The sequence below is a fragment of the Oncorhynchus keta genome, chromosome 18, assembly GCF_023373465.1.
Source record: "Oncorhynchus keta strain PuntledgeMale-10-30-2019 chromosome 18, Oket_V2, whole genome shotgun sequence".
Lineage (NCBI taxonomy): Eukaryota > Metazoa > Chordata > Actinopteri > Salmoniformes > Salmonidae > Oncorhynchus > Oncorhynchus keta.
Window position 1 is genome coordinate 6,856,874 of NC_068438.1, and position 14,150 is coordinate 6,871,023.

The following is a 14,150-nucleotide window of genomic DNA, read 5'->3' on the forward strand; positions in this document are numbered from 1 at the left end:
TGCCGTGTAAAAAAGCTACCGTTTGAGTTTCTTGCTCAGAACATGAGAACATATGAAAGTTGGTGGTTCCTTTTAACATGAGACTTCAATATTCCACGGTAAGAGGTTTTAGGTTGTAGTTAATATAGTATTTATAGGATTATTTCTGTCTATACCATTTGTATTTCATATACCTTTGACTATTTGGATGTTCTTATAGGCACTATAGTATTGCCAGTGTAACATTATAGCTTCCATCCCTCTCCTCGCCCCTACCTGGGCTCGAACCAGGAACACATCGACAACAGCCACACTCGAAGCAGGGTTACCCTCTGCAAGGAGAATAACTACTCCAAGTCTCAGAGCGAGTGATGTTTTGAAACGCTATTAGCGTGCACCCCACTAACTAGCTAGCCATTTCACATCGGTTACACCAGCCATTAAGCTGATAGGCTTGAAGTCATGAACAGCGCTGTGCTTGCGAAGAGCTGCTGGCAAAACGCACAAAAGTGCTGTTTGAATGAATGCTTACGAGCCTTCCATCTCTCAGTCAGACTGCTCTATCAAATCATAGACTTAATTATAACATAACACACAGAAATACGAGCCTTTGGTCATTAATATGGTCGAACCCGGAAACGATCATTTCGAAAACAAAACGTTTATTATTTCAGTGAAATACGGAACCGTCCGGTATTTTATCTAACGGGTGGCATCCCTAAGTCTAAATATTCTTGTTACATTGTACAACCTTCAATGTTATGTCATAATTACGTAAAATTCTGGCAAATTAGTTCGCAATGAGCTAGCCTGCCCAAACTGTTGCATATACCCGGACCCGGACTGCGTGCAATGAACGCAAGAGAAGTGACACAATTTCACCTGGTTAATATTGCCTGCTAACCTGGATTTCTTTTAGCTAAATATGCAGGTTTAAAAATATATACTTCTGTGTATTGATTTTAAGAAAGGTATTGGTGTTTATGGTTAGGTACAGTCGTCCAACGATCGAGCTTTTTTCGCTAATGCGCTTTCGTTGAAATCAACCTCCAGCGCTGCATCGATTATATGCAATGCAGGAAAGCGCTAGATAAACTAGTAATATCATCAACCATGCGTAGTTATAACTAGTGATTATGATTGCTTGATTGTTTTTTTATCAAATAAAATAAGATTTCCAAAATTAAAACCACTTCAATCTGATTTCCTTGTGTTTTTAAGTGTTTTATGTCCAAAAAAGAAAAACCTGTAAAAAATAATAAAAATAATTTGCTCAGAAAACTTGGGGGCCCACATAAAACCACCTGCGAGCTAAATTCAGCCCGCGGGTCACCAGTTGGGGAACCATGCCAAAGACAGCCCCTCTCTCTCTCTTGCATAGACAAAGTTGCTCTTTCTGTGAGGTCATAAACACAATCCTTTCTGTTGCTGTGAGGCCATGGTGTAAGCACTGTAGAATGCTCTAAATGAGAGTTTTTTTCCTAGGAGAGGTCACCATAAAAAACCTCACGTCTAATCCCTCTCAGGGCACCTCTTTAATAATGTCGGGGAGTTGTGGTTTTGCCTCGCATCATGTTGTTGTTTCCTGTTACGGCTTTGTGTTTTACTGAGTGAACCCACATGAAAAAATACTATAGAACATTCTATAGTACATTCTATAGAATTCTGTAGTAAACTGTAGTATACTGTCGAATACTATACTACATACTGTAGTATCCCTCGATTGTGTACTACTTACTAAAGAATGTTGTAGTATATTGTAGAATACTATAAAAAATGCTAAAATAGTATCAATATAAACACTGTAGTAAATACTACAGTAATGTCCGCAAAAACGCTACACTTTAAAAACAAAACTGTAGTAAACACTACAGTATTTCATTTGAGTATACCCTGTGCATCCCCCTCCCCCATTTCCCGATTTATTGCCACCCATATGTGAGAAACCTTACAGTACATGCCAAGTCTAGACAACATACTGTGTTCCCTATAGGTTATAGAAAAGAGAAGAAGCTCTGGAAAATGTGCCCTTTTAACATTTCTCCAGTAGGTTTCCTCAAGGAGAAAGCCTCCACTATCAAAGATAATAAAACAGAAACACTAGTAAATACACGCCTCATTTCCCTGTTGTTTCCCAACACATTTTCATCATATCCTATTCTACCATATGATCACATGGCAGTGATATGTCTGGTCAATCCAAGACCGGAGCGAAAGTCAAACGATTTAGGGTTTGATTAAATCCGTAGCACGTTGTAGCTCAATTTTACATTTAAATGTAAATGTTCCCACATTAGCGGAGTTTGCATTCACTGTAAAAACTGCACACTTGGCTCAATCGGAAATGACCTTTTCATTTCAATCGAGCGATCACACGGATTGAATCTAATCAAACCCTTAACCTCAAGAGAGAAAGAGAAAGAGATGGAGAGAAAATATGTCAGGAGAAGCCGGGCCAGAATCAGGACAAGGAGCTCTCTGCCAGAGGCTACTGAATACAGCCTGGATGATCACAACAGATGACCACGAGGTCAGGTGATAGCACTGTTAAAAGTAACAAGGAAGCAAATCAACAAACAAACTGATCTGAGAGCAGCGATGTGGAGAGGGCTCCTTATGAAGCATGACGTCATTTGGTCTGAATAGAATATATTGTTCTCTGAGCTCCCATTTCAAAATCAAAGAGACTTCTCCATGACACCCAGCCTATTCATTTGTGTGTGTGTGTGTGTGTGTGTGTGTGTGTGTGTGTGTGTGTGTGTACCCTTCACTATGTTTGTTTTGAGTGCTGACATTTTTATATTTTCGTTGTGTGTTTATTTCAATTACTTCGGTTTGGATCTACCCTCTGCCCAAGATAAAGATTCTAAACTCAGCAAAAAAAGAAACGTCCTCTCACTGTCAACTGCATTTATTTTCAGCAAACTTAACATGTGTAAACATTTGTATGAACATAACAAGATTCAACAACTGAGACATAAACTGAACAAGTTCCACAGACATGTGACCTCTCAGAAATTGAATAATGTGTCCCTGAACAAAGGGGGGATCAAAATCAAAAGGGGATTGACCTTCACCCTCCGATCTACCAGGTCCCAGATGTGCTCAATGAGATTGAGATCCGGGCTCTTCGTTGGCCATGGCAGAACACTGACATTCCTGTCTTGTCGGAAATCACGCACAGAACAAGCCGCATGGCTGGCGGCTTTGTCATGCTGGAGGGTCCTGTCAGGATGAGCCTGCAGGAAGGGTACCACATGAGGGAGGAGGATGTCTTCCCTGTAATGCACAGTGTTGAGATTGCCTGCAATGACAACAAGCTCAGTCCGATGATTCCGTGACACACTGCCCCAGACCATGATGTACCCTCGACCTCCAAATCGATCCCGCTCCAGAGTACAGGCCTCGGTGTAACGCTCATTCCTTCGACGATAAACGCAAATCCGACCGTCACCCCTGTTGAGACAAAACCGCGACTTGTCAGTGAAGACTTTGTCAGTCCTGTCTGGTCCAGCGACGGTGGGTTTGTGCCCATAGGCAAAGTTGTTGCCGGTGATGTCTGGTGAGAACCTGCCTTACAACAGGCCTACAAGCCCTCAGTCCAGCCTCTTTCAGCCTATTGCGGACAGTCTGAGCACTGATGGAGGGATTGTGCGTTCCCGGTGTAACTCGGGCAGTTGTTGTTTCCATCCTGTACCTGTCCCGCAGGTGTGATGTTCGGGTGTACTGATCCCGTGCAGGTGTTATTACATGTGGTCTGCCACTGTGCGGACGATCAGCTGTCCGCCCCGTCTCCCTGTAGCGCCGTCTTAGGCATCTCACTGTACAGACATTGCAATTTATTGCCCTGGCTACATCTGCAGTCCTCATGCCTCCTTGCAGCATGCCTAAGGCACATTCATGCAGATGAGCTGGGACCCTGGGCATCTTTCTTATGGTGTTTTTCAGAGTCAGTAGAAAGGCCTCTTTAGTGTCCTAATTTTTCATAACTGTGACCTTAATTGCCATCTGTAAGCTGTTAGTGTCTTAACGACCGTTCCACGGGTGCATGTTCCTTAATTGTTTATGGTTCATTGAACAAGCATGGGAAACAGTCTGTTTGGGATAGGGGGCAGCATTTTCACTTTTGGATGAAATGCGTGCCCAGAGTACACTGCCTCCTACTCAGTCCCAGATGCTAATATATGCATATTATTATTAGTATTGGATAGAAAACACTCTGAAGTCTCTAAAACTGTTTGAATGATGTCTGCGAGTATAACAGAACTCCTATGGCAGTGGAAAACCTGAGAAAAATCCAACCAGGAAGTGGGAAATATGAGGTTTGTAGTTTTTCAAAGCTTGGCCTACAGAATACACCGTTTCTATGGGGTGAAGTTGCACTTCCTAAGGCTTCCACTAGATGTCAACCGTCTTTAGAAACTTGTTTCAGGCTTCTGCTATGAAGGAGCGGGGAATGGGAGCTGAATGAGTCATGGGTCTGGCAGAGTGTCTCAGGCTCGTGACGCGCGGTCCCGACAGAGTTAGCTCTCGTTCCAGTGCTTTTCTACAGGCAATGGATTTCTTCGGTTGGAACATTATTGAAGTTTTATGTTAAAAACATCCTAAAGATTGATTCCATACATCGTTTGACATGTTTCTACGACTTTTCAATTTCTTTCTGGATGTAGTGCTCGCGCCTCGTGAAGATGGATTACTGGGCTGAACACGCTAACATCAAGTGGCTATTTGGACATAAATTATGGACTTTATGGAACTTTATGGAACAAATCAGTCATTTATTGTCGAACTGGGATTCCTGGCAGTGTATTCTGATGAAGGAAATTAAGGAGAGTCTATATTTAATTCTGTGACTAACACTATCTTTTCTCAATGTTTATTATGAATATTTCTGGGATTTTATGTGGCTATCTGCAAAATCACTGGATTTTAAAAAATCAAAACATTACTGCACGTAACGCGCCAATGTAAACTGAGATTTTTGTATATAAATATGCACATTATCGAACAAAACATACCTGTATTGTGTAACATGATGTCCTATGAGTGTCATCTGATGAAGATCATCAAAGCTTAGTGACTCCCATCTTTGGCTGGAAAAACGGCTGTGTGTTTTTGTGACTTGGCTCTGACCTAACATAATCATATGTTGTACTTTCGCTGTAAAGCCTTTTTGAAATTGGACACGATGGGTAGATTAACAAGAAGTTTATCTTTCATTTGATGTATTGGACTTAATATGTGAAAGTTCCATATTTCAAAAATATATTTTTGAATTTCGCGCACGGCCTTTTCAGCAGAATGTTGTCGAGGGGTTCTGCTAGCGGAATGCCTGCGCTAGAAAGGTTAAACCCTTTACAATGAAGATCTATGAAGTTATTTGGATTTTTACGAAAGGGACGTTTCTTTTTTTGTTGCTGAGTTTAGTTGTTATTGACAGCGTCAACATGGTGGACACTTTGAGAAAGGGACAGTGTGCAGTCTGTAGGACATTTTCTGATGAGGGCTGGCTGCTATAGGGACTGCTATAGGGTCATCTCTCTCCCTTCTACTCTTTGTGTGACTCAAAACATAGTCCAGTCAGTGAGAATAGAATGAGAGAGAATAGATCCTGTACAATTTATATATTTGATCTCACTTTAATTAGATCTCAGCTTTTTGTTGTCGAGTGCTCTAACTCCTTTCTACCTCAAATTAGTCCTTTTTGAAGTTTTTCTTGGTAAGCCGTTCCCCTGTTCGAGATCTGTTTGTGCCCACCGACAGAAATCCTGGAGAATTTGATCATCTAACATCAAAACCAGCAGCAGCAGAGCTCCTCCAACCACTAGCCAATCCAGAACAGAACTCCCTCCCCTCAGTCACAGCCAACAGCAACATGACTTCATCTGCTAATAGAGGGAATGAACCCACCTCGCTGGTGGACACATTTCTCCTCATGTTTGTTGGACTTCTGAACGACGGGGCAGGAAGGGGTCAGACGGCTGGAGGTGACAAACGTGGCAATGGCATCACTGCTTATTAGCGACAACCTGAGGTACTTCGTCGAGATTGACTGGGGTTAGAATGAGTGGTTGGATAGATTTTTAAAGCCCTGTCGAGAGAGAGAGAGAGAGAGAGAGAGAGAGAGAGAGAGAGAGAGAGAGAGAGAGAAAACAACGGAGGAATATGGCAGGATAGAGAGTGGGAATGGGCGGAGAGGAGGGCCTCCATAATTGATCAGTCAGTCATAATGAAGGCAGTGGCCCGAGGAGGGAGCAGGCGGGAAACCTGATCCTTGGCAACACAAAGACGCTGGATAGAGACACAGCCCTGTCTCCAGGCAAACGAAATAACTCAATCTGCCAACAAGATATGATTGCACCCGCTCCCATTGTCTGAATACATACTGCACAAACGCGCCTGTGCAAATAAATACTCACACAGTCTACACACATTTAGATATAGACTGCTTAGAAGCCTAGTACACTATGCCGCCCATGCGCTATGCTAACCCAGATGCCGGGAAAGAGAGGATGTCTTGTTACCCACACCACAAGTCGCTCCACTTAAAAGTAGAAGAGCCAGGCCAATGAAAAGGGAGGTTTGGTTATGTCATCTAGCCGAGGTGTCAGACTGTTAATGCATTCAACAATACTACATCGTTGCCTAGGTTAAGTTTGGCCCAACCCAAATTGGCTAAAGACGCTGGCAGCCAGGCTAAGGATGTTATTATCGTCCGCATCGAGGCCAGGAGGCTAGCAGCGCCACAGTGTGAGGAGGAGGCAGTGTTGAGAGCATTGGAAGCTGCCTATGTTTGCCTCAGTAGAAGCGCGGCAATTGGCCTAGGACGCCTAGCAGGGGCGCGTCGCGTGGATCGACTGGGGCCTGTCGTCGGGTGGGAAGGCAGTGGTTGCGGAGTCGCGTCTGCAGCAGCAACATGGCAGTGTGTGTGGCGTACTGGGATAGTGTGACAGTGTGTTGTGATTAGGGCCCACCACTGTGGTTTGGGAAGATGGACATTATAACCTTGAGTAGGTCTGTGGTGACAGCGTTCTGGTCTGGCCCTATAGCAGGTTTGGGTGTGATATTGACGAACAGAGTTGGAAGGTTAGTGTGGGAGCAGGGTTAACAGGGCTGGGGGGGGGGGCTCCTTTGTGGTTCTGGGTATTGGGACAGGCCTGGTCTGGAGTGGGGCTCACTGTGTGTGTTGTTGACTTCTGTTCGGGCAGCATAGTAGCATGACCCAGCTGGGTGTGGTGGGCTAACAGGGTTGTGTTGTTTGGCAGGGAGTCAAGCAAAGCTCTTGGCCTCCCTCAGATGTGATGTTGTTGATTCCCCACTGGGAGAAAGAAAGTGGGTGTGTTTGGTGAGCAGCAGAGATGTAAACAGAGAGACTGTGGGAGTGTGTGCAGTGTGTACAGGCAGTGTAGTGTTGTTTTTACAGCTTGTTCTTTTGTTGTTATATATAGACATTTTACACACAGCATTATTAGTCAAAATAAATAAATAATCATTGCATGAATGAAGTAATCTGTCATCAAGGCAAAGGGTGGCGACTTTGATGAATCTCAAACATAAAATATATTGTGATTTTGTTTTTTATCGTCACTCCATGATTCCATATGGGTCATTTCATAGTTTCGATGTCTTCCCTGTTATTCTACAATGTAGAAAATAAAGAAATCCCCCCTTGAATGAGTAGGTGTGTCCAAACTTTTGACTGCTAATGTATATACTTATATTACTGTTGATTGGTTGACGATGGCTTTCCAAATCTCCCAACAGTGCTATTTATTGGGTTGATTTGAACTAAATGTGATTTTTCAGCCATTCCTGAACCTGTGACCAGAAACAAGCTACATACTGTAGGGGCAATACCAGAATAAGTGATCTAATAATTCTGTCTCTTCCTCGCCTAAATCTGCAGAGCTCAGATCGTTGTGTGCCCCATATACATAACGTCTGTTTGAGGCAAGAAATGTGTATAATCATTTAAATTGAAAAACACAACAACTTCAGTTCTGAATCAAATGTCGTTTTGCGTATCAGTTCGTAAACCACGTGGCATGGAATCGGCACGTTGAGAATCTCTTTCCAAATATTTTGCAACCGCAGTCAACATTTTGGTCCCCCCCCCCCCAAACAGAAAGTTTCTAATTCTGGTCTTTGATAACGGGAAGAAAAAACAACTTCCCTATCTTCTCCCCCTTCCGCTTCCCTCTTCCTGTTAGTGTGTAGGGTCTGGCCAGATGGGCTGCAGGGTGGAATCATGGGAACAACCAGGGGGGGACAACAGAGAGACAGATGCTGAATACCAAACCAGTCCCTTCCCCACTCTCTCCAGCCCTCCATTTGCACAACAAATGTCCCAAAACGGAGGGAGTGAAATTGATCGAGGGTGTACATTAGGGGTTAGGCTGCGATGAGTTTACGCAATTTCATGCTAAATAATGGAGAGGCGTGCGTGATTATATGCCACGTGCATTTGTTTGTCTCTGGTTGTCGCGGCGTGACACGTAAGACACGAAACGCCTCCCAAGTGAAACGGTTGAATTGTTGCCGAGGTCAACACGGTATATTGTAAAACGACAGGGAGAATTGTTCTTTTGAAATTCATGCTCGTTTCATCATGTGGAATATGGAATTGCATCATTCGAGTCCCGATTGCTTCCAGAAGTTGATGGTTTTATTTGATATTCTTCTCGCCAGTCTGGAAGTGGACAAACGGGAGGGCCTTCCGGGTGAGGTGGTAGGGGGCGAGCGAGAGGTCTCTTGACCAAATCCAGCACGCAGGCCTTCTCTCCTAGTAAACGAGTAACGCTATCCCATAACCCCGTCATCCCTTTGACAGGCCTAGCAAACAAGTTGAACGTACCTGTGCCACGCCCCATATGGGAGAGGTCACCACCTCGCTGGTCTCGATGACCCAGATACACCGACTCCCTTACTAACATTAGCAGCATGCTGCATTTTATGCCGCCATCAAGCAATCCTATTTCATAGGCCCATATACTGTGCGTGCCAGCTGTTTTATACATCACCCTGGGGATTCTTGTGGTGCTGGATGAAGTGGTCATGTCCCAGCCCCGTTGACCCGCGCCCTGTAACATGTGTAGTGCTGCTGACCTGAACCAGACTATACAAACTATTCAGGAGCACAGGGTTGTCCATACAAACCACTAGCCTCGCTTAGGTGGCATTGACTGACTCATTCATAACTGCCAGGGCAATGTCGGATGTCGTGTGTGTGTGTGTGTGTGTGTGTGTGTGTGTGTGTGTGTGTGTGTGTGTGTGTGTGTGTGTGTGTGTGTGTGTGTGTGTGTGTGTGTGTGTGAGTCAGGGGTAATAGTGTTACCCCTGTGGCTTTTTCAATGTGTTCTGTCTGTTCCATACAGAGCACCCCTGCCCGTATGATATGGAGTTGTCTATTATCTATCCTGTTGCCTCGTCACTTTACCCCTAGCTATATGTACAGTACATAGCAGTACATAGCTACCACAATGACCTCGTAACCCTGCACAACGACTCGGTCCTGGTACTCTCTGTATTATGGCATGTGCATTCTCTATTCGTTATTCCCTGTGTATTTATTCCTCGTGTCACTATTTCTATATATTTTATATTTATCTCTGGACAAAGGAAGCATTTCAACTGTTAGTCTACACTGGTTGTTTAACGAAGCATGTGACAAATAACATGAGATTTGATTGTTGCTTCTCAGTTCTGTGGCTCGGGGAAGGGTTATCTTAACACTGACCCCCAGTCAGCTGTGGATTTGATTTGACAGCTGCTCACTGAGATTTGAACCCGCTTGATATCTGAAATAGGATTCTGGATTATATACAGTGAGGTCTGAAATGATTGGCATAGCCCTAAGACACGCTAACCTCTCGCCGTTACCAATGACACGAGAGGTTAGCGTGTCCTAGAGATATGGTCTTTGACCCTCCTGAAACTTTCTCACTCATCATTGTTCACGATTCATTCAGGATTTTCCGTCATTATTGTAGTATCCACATGAATGTAAAGTGTATAGAAACATATTCTATTCTTATTTACACTAAAAGTGACTCCAAAATGACACAGTACATTATTCACCATTAAATTCTATTGGGCACAAAGTCATTTGACAACAGTAGTCATACGATATAGCACAATATTTGAATGATTGATTTAATATAGTCATTATTACTCATCCTTATCAAGGGTGTCAATTATTTTGGAGCCCACTGTATGTGTGTATGTGTTTGCCATGTGACCAGCATGGTTTTCTCAGAATAGTGAGTGTGTGTGAGAGCCACACACACACACAACAGGAAACGGTTAATTACCCCCCTTCCCCCGAACTCACCACCCAGTTGCCAGGTGTGTATGTGCATGTTTGCCTGCCTGTGTATGTGCGTGCCCCCCCATCACTATGCAAAAAAAGCATTTATTTAACAACTTGGGTGTGACACCATATAGCAATTCCGTAGACTACACATGATATGTCTCTCACTCTGATATGCGTCAAGACGGTACATCACTGTCTCCAAGATTACCTTGGTTTTTAGAGATGGTGAAATGATACAAAAAAAGAAGATATGAATGAGGTATTAATCTATTCTTTCTGTCTGTCTGTTGTAGTTCCCAGAGTGTGGCTTCTATGGCATCTATGACAAGATCCTGCTATTTAAACATGACACAGGCACCAACAACATCCTGCAGCTGGTCAAGGCTCCCCAGGACATCCAGGAGGGAGACCTGGTGGAGGTGGTGCTCTCCGGTGGGTAGCAGTCTCTCATCCACTTCTGCTCTCTTTTCATCCGCCCGTCCCCTTCTCCCTTACTCATCCACCCACCCCCTTCTCCCTTACTCATCCACCCACCCCCTTCTCCCTTACTCATCCACCCACCCCCTTCTCCCTTACTCATCCACCCACCCCCTTCTCCCTTACTCATCCACCCATCCCCTTCTCCCTTACTCATCCACCCACACCCTTCTCCCTTACCCATCCACCCTCCCTTACTCATCCTTTCATCGGCCCGTCCCCTTCTCCCTTACTCATCCTTTCATCGGCCCGTCCCCTTCTCCCTTACTCATCCTTTCATCGGCCCGTCCCCTTCTCCCTTACTCATCCTTTCATCGGCCCGTCCCCTTCTCCCTTACTCATCCTTTCATCCACCCATCCTCGTCTTCCTGCTCCCCTCCTCCTTTTTTTCTCTCTGATCCCCTCGGCCTCTTATTCCTCCGAACCCTCTCTGTTCCTATCCCTTGTATCCTTATGGAACGCTAAGTAGAGCCACAGGGAACATGCATAACACCATGCACTCAACATCATATGTGTTTGGACAATTTGCCTCTGTACTCCAGCATAATCGGAAACACAACCAAAACAAACTGTAAATGCATCCACTTTGCAGAGTCACACGCTTCATGTAATCATTGGGTGCAGGGAATATAGGACCAAATACGACACCTTTGACTACTTTTGATGTGTTTGACTACACTATACGTGCATTTGTCCAAATACTGATGACTGCTGCAAATGGGGACTAGATACAAACCGGCGCTTTCATTTCTATCCGGGAAAAAAAACAAATATGTATGGAAATACCCTCAAATGAAAGGTGACATTCTGTAATGTTGCCTCGTATGAAACGTGGTCTCCACTCCAAAAGGCTGAAGTACCAAACATATTCACAGACAGTATATCATTGCTAATGTGTTTGACAGGTTGATACCCAGGTTGATGCCCAGACTGACTGTTGTGTTCTCTGTTGTGTTCTCTGTTGTGTTGTCTGTTGTGTTGTCTGTTGTGTTGTCTGTTGTGTTCTCTGTTGTGTTCTCTGTTGTGTTCTCTGTTGTGTTGTCTGTTGTGTTGTCTGTTGTGTTGTCTGTTGTGTTGTCTGTTGTGTTCTCTGTTGTGTTGTCTGTTGTGTTGTCTGTTGTGTTGTCTGTTGTGTTGTCTGTTGTGTTGTCTGTTGTGTTGTCTGTTGTGTTGTCTGTTGTGTTGTCTGTTGTGTTGTCTGTTGTGTTGTCTGTTGTGTTGTCTGTTGGGTTGTCTGTTGTGTTGTCTGTTGGGTTGTCTGTTGTGTTGTCTGTTGTGTTGTCTGTTGTGTTGTCCGTCTGCAGCTGCGGCCACCTTCGAGGATTTCCAGATCCGGCCTCATGCCCTGAACGTCCACTCGTACCGTGCCCCGGCCTTCTGCGACCACTGTGGAGAGATGCTGTTTGGACTGGTCAGACAGGGCCTCAAATGTGACGGTATGAGAGAGAGAGTGTGAGAGGAGGGGAGGAGGAGGAGGGGGGCCTGTTTTGCTTGCCCGATAAGAACTTTGTCTGACGAAGGATATGGGTTTATATTTACATTAAGCGACTTACTAACTGTGAGCATTCATCTCAAGATAGCTAGGTGGGAAAACCACATCTCAGTATTCTTTCTCAAATACAGTAACTATCAGCAAAGTAATTTCCCCTTCGTGGGTGAGCTCATCTCCCCATCTCGTCCCCCTTCCTTTCTCTCTATCACGCTGTCTCTCTTTCTCTCTCTCTGTCTCTCTCTCTATATATATGTGTGTGTGTGTCTTTCTCTCTTTCTCTCTTTCTCTCTCTCTCTTTCTCTCTTTCTCTCTTTATCTCTCTCTCTTTCTCTATTCTCTCTCTTCTCTCTCTTCTCTCTCTTCTCTCTCTCTCTGCCCCCCCTCCCCCTTGCAGGCTGTGGACTGAACTACCACAAGCGCTGTGCCTTCAGCATCCCCAATAACTGCAGCGGCGCTCGCAAGCGGCGCCTGTCCACCACGTCTCTGACCAGTAGCCCGTCGCTGCGTCTGTCCACCAGCGAGTCCCTGAGCAGCGTGGGGACCAGCTCAGTCAGCACCTGCATGGAGGATGCCAGCCTGATCCGCTCTCACACCACCCAGACGCTCCCGAACTCCACCTGTACCGCGTCAGCGTCCCTGGGCCTGTCCACCAGCGCCTCCATCACCAGACCCATGGCCCGCGCCAACACTCACATGGTGAGCCAACGCTCGCATTCCATTTCAATTCAATATATGCAGGAAGTCATGAGACGCGTGGCTTTTCAGGAACATTTGACCGAACCGTGGCTCTGTGCGGTAGTTAAGGGGAAAGCCAGCGCTCTGATTTACATAGGTAGAAATGCCACTGATAGATCTGTGTAAGTCTAGTTTCTTGGTCTCCTCGCTTCCCCTTCCAGCCGCGGACCCCCAGCGAGGCGCGGCGGTTCTACACGGGCCGGCCGGTGCACCTGGACAAGATCCTGATGAGCAAAGTGAAGGTGCCGCACACGTTCGCCGTGCACTCCTACACGCGCCCCACCGTGTGCCAGTACTGCAAGAGGCTGCTCCGGGGCCTCTTCCGACAAGGGCTGCAATGCAAAGGTTAGTGTGGGGTGAAAGTTCAATGTGGGGACCCCCTTTGGGTGCTTATCAAGAGGGGGATAAACGTATTTGGAGTGCATATTGGGAGGAAGATGAACTGTCTTAACAATGCCGCTGATTGTCCGTGTTGTGTCGTAGACTGCAAGTTCAACTGCCACAAGCGCTGTGCGTACAAGGTTCCCAACGACTGTCTGGGGGAGACCATAGGAGGTAAAGCTGACAAAACACGTCTTTGTTGTGTCATGTTTCGTCGGGTTGTGTCACGTTGTGTCATGTTGTACCATGATTTGTCATGTTGTGTCATGTTTCATCGGGTTGTGTCATGTTGTGTCATGTTGTACCATGATTTGTCATGTTGTGTCATGTTTCATCGGGTTGTGTCACATTGTGTCATGTTGTACCATGATTTGTCATGTTGTGTCATGTTGTGTCATGTTGTGTCATGTTGTACCATGATTTGTCATGTTGTGTCATGTTTCATCGGGTTGTGTCACGTTGTGTCATGTTGTACCATGATTTGTCATGTTGTGTCATGTTGTGTCATGTTGTGTCATGTTGTACCATGATTTGTCATGTTGTGTCATGTTTCATCGGGTTGTGTCACATTGTGTCATGTTGTACCATGATTTGTCATGTTGTGTCATGTTGTGTCATGTTGTGTCATGTTGTACCATGATTTGTCATGTTGTGTCATGTTTCATCGGGTTGTGTCACGTTGTGTCATGTTGTACCATGATTTGTCATGTTGTGTCATGTTGTGTCATGTTGTGTCATGTTGTACCATGATTTGTCATGTTGTGTCATGTTTCA

The 14,150-nt window shown here is 45.0% G+C and overlaps 1 protein-coding gene across 1 annotated transcript in view; it reads left to right on the plus strand.

The window, feature by feature from the left end:
- LOC118397147 (serine/threonine-protein kinase D2-like) overlaps positions 1 to 14,150 on the plus strand; it is a 50,869-nt gene that overhangs the window by 22,028 nt on the left and 14,691 nt on the right. The window contains exons 2-6 of the mRNA XM_052467317.1: positions 10,585 to 10,723; positions 12,073 to 12,204; positions 12,655 to 12,956; positions 13,157 to 13,340; positions 13,479 to 13,550. Of these exons, the coding sequence (XP_052323277.1) occupies positions 10,585 to 10,723; positions 12,073 to 12,204; positions 12,655 to 12,956; positions 13,157 to 13,340; positions 13,479 to 13,550 (829 nt within the window). The remainder of the gene's footprint in view (positions 1 to 10,584; positions 10,724 to 12,072; positions 12,205 to 12,654; positions 12,957 to 13,156; positions 13,341 to 13,478; positions 13,551 to 14,150) is intronic.